The sequence below is a fragment of the Pinus tabuliformis genome, chromosome 6, assembly GCF_031772625.1.
Source record: "Pinus tabuliformis cultivar Carrire ecotype Pingquan chromosome 6, CPIR1, whole genome shotgun sequence".
Lineage (NCBI taxonomy): Eukaryota > Viridiplantae > Streptophyta > Pinopsida > Pinales > Pinaceae > Pinus > Pinus tabuliformis.
In genome coordinates, this window is record NC_142292.1 from 1,462,560,149 (window position 1) to 1,462,562,717 (window position 2,569).

General features: G+C 40.1%; 1 protein-coding gene across 1 annotated transcript; it reads left to right on the forward strand.

Moving 5' to 3' along the window:
• Positions 1-665: 665 nt before the first annotated feature.
• On the forward strand, positions 666-2,232 carry LOC149264143 (transcription repressor MYB6-like). Its single transcript, XM_089389077.1, has 3 exons — positions 666-864; positions 945-1,074; positions 1,186-2,232. Exons 1-3 carry the CDS (start codon positions 672-674, stop codon positions 1,907-1,909), a joined length of 1,047 nt encoding a protein of 348 aa, XP_089245203.1. The 5' UTR covers positions 666-671; the 3' UTR covers positions 1,910-2,232.
• Positions 2,233-2,569: the final 337 nt, after the last annotated feature.

Here is a 2,569-nt window from a genome sequence, read left to right on the forward strand (position 1 = left end):
CGCTCTTAGTTACATTAAATGTCGGTGGAACGGCCGGTGCCTACCATTTCATTTGCCAAATGAGTTCAAGAAAATTAAGCATAGCATGCTTTGTGAATTCAAATTATTATTATTATTATTATTAATAAATGTCATAACATGCCGGCCTTCGAATCTTCATTAGTTAGGTTGCTTCGAATTATTAATAAATGTCATAACATGCCAGCCTTAGAATCTTCGTTAGTTTGGTTGCTTCGAATCTTCATTAGTTAGGTTGCAGAATGACAAGTGAGCGTCAATCAGACGGCTCCTTCGTCGTTGCCATTGGTGATATTTCGACTCTGACAGGGTGACCGTGGATTACCTTTTAGCGGGGCAATTATGTGATTCTTCTACAGTTCTTTAATTATTTGATTCCAAAGGTTGCTTTGTTGTACCTAATCTCGTGGATACAATTGTTTTTGTATTTTTAATCTCCGCTGTTTACCAATCATAGCATTGCTAATTATATTTCATTTCAACATGAGTTTTGGCAAAGAAAGCCGATAACCTTTCGATTTCGATCATTCTGAGATCGCACGCAACTCCTTATCACTGGCCAATAACCATTTTCTTTTAGCAAGTAGAATCTAATCGCTTGTATATATACTCAAGAGCCCTGCCAAGGAGAAGAGAGACGATGCCAGTACCGTATGTCTCTTCCGAGCAGTGGAGATGATCGTCTCTGTAATTATAGAGGAATAATTACAATAATGGGTAGGTCTCCTTGCTGCTCAAAAGAAGGGCTCAACCGCGGGGCCTGGACTGCAAAGGAGGATATGATTCTTTCCGACTACACTCGAATTCATGGCGACGGTGGATGGACAAGTCTGCCCCAAAAAGCAGGTGAATCTCAGAAAATCTCTATTAATAAGGAAGTAAATTTGTAATGGTAAGCTAAATAAGTGGACAGATTTTGTTTGCAGGTCTTAAGCGGAGTGGAAAGAGTTGCAGATTACGCTGGTTGAACTATCTTCGTTCCGGCATCAAACGCGGAAACATTTCCCTCGACGAGGAGGAGCTTATTATACGGCTGCATCGCCTCCTTGGCAATCGGTATGCGGACAATGACTGACCATCATTTCTTTATTCATTCTATTAACATGCCGGGATGTCTAGAAATTTTGAACTTTTTGCAAAGTGTGACGCACGTTACGATCCATGCAGATGGTCGCTGATCGCAGGACGACTGCCTGGTCGAACAGACAACGAAATCAAGAACTACTGGAACACTCATCTCGGCAAGAAGCTGTCGTCCGTGAATCAATCGTCGACTACAGAAAATCACGAGATAAGGTCAAAATCTCCTCCTCTCGTACAAAATCATGTCTTGGTAACAACGGCGATGAGTGAATCTGAAATAGGAATATCCAAGGGCTTCAACGGTAATTCACACCCAGGCTCTAAATCGTGCAAGATTAAAGCAACGATCATGAATTCCTCCGACCTACCTGTGTCTGTGTCTAATCTGATCACACACGATGATTCCAAGTCCATTGGAAAGGAAGGTGTAAATCCTACCTGCTCCATGTCGACTGTAGTGGAGTGCCGGGCATCCTCACATTCCGAACTTTTAGCAGGAGATGCAGCAACTTTAACAGAGAGTTTGTTCGATTTGAACGATCTGTCGTCTCCAGACTATAATCTTTTCTCTTCTACATCCGAATTTTGCACAGGCTTTGGACTAGAAGAGTTCTACACGCAACCTGGTACATTGGCTGCGGAGGGCATTCAGTTTGAAGTCACATGTTCAGATGAAAGGAATATGCGGTGCTTTGACATTTTTACCTTGGTCAATGATCAAGGAATGGAAGATTTCAATGGTAGCGAAAAAAACCTCGATGGGATTGATGAACTCGTCTATATAGAGAATCAAGTCCACAATCACTGAACTCACTACAGTTGGAACCAAAGAGGTGTGAGAGAAAAGAAATAGAGGCAAGCTTGAGCTTAAACTTTAAAGACAGTTGACAGATCCCATAGGAATCATGATAAATAGATAATCTCTCATAGCAATACCAAACGTAATGAATACATATTGTTTTAATTTGCATATACTGTAATAAGCTCTATTACCATTAATGTTGAAATTCAATTTCCATAAATATGGTGCAAGTGAATGAGATACGTTTAAAGAACTGATTGCTCTGCGGTAGAGATTTGTTGCTATTTTGACTCCGTAATTGGGATATGCGCTGAATGACTGTGCGTATGATTGCCATTATTATCTTATCTATGGGATTGAAACATGTTTCCATAAAGTGAAAGTTAGTGGAAGAGAATTCTTGCTATTTTAAGTGTAATTTGGGCTATCGCTTTCTTTGAAATGTGCTCGGATAGTGAAGTGTGTAATTGGGATAATAAGTCGCCATTGGATTGTGATTAATGTGGTCAATGTAAATATTCGTATTCAGGTCAATGTAAAGACGATAATGGGATGTTCGTGAAGCAGCCACTTGTGTGATCAGAAATATAATACCTTAGGTGATGGGTGTGATCGTTGTATCATTTTAAAGTGGTTCTTATAGTCCTTTTGATGTATAAATATACC

Bases quoted from the DNA above. Each gene is read 5' to 3' on its own strand.
- LOC149264143 (XM_089389077.1), top strand. From the start codon at position 672: ATGTCTCTTCCGAGCAGTGGAGATGATCGTCTCTGTAATTATAGAGGA. The intron at 865-944 runs GTGAATCTCAGA...TTTTGTTTGCAG, and splicing joins AAGTCTGCCCCAAAAAGCAG to GTCTTAAGCGGAGTGGAAAG. The intron at 1,075-1,185 runs GTATGCGGACAA...CGATCCATGCAG, and splicing joins CATCGCCTCCTTGGCAATCG to ATGGTCGCTGATCGCAGGAC.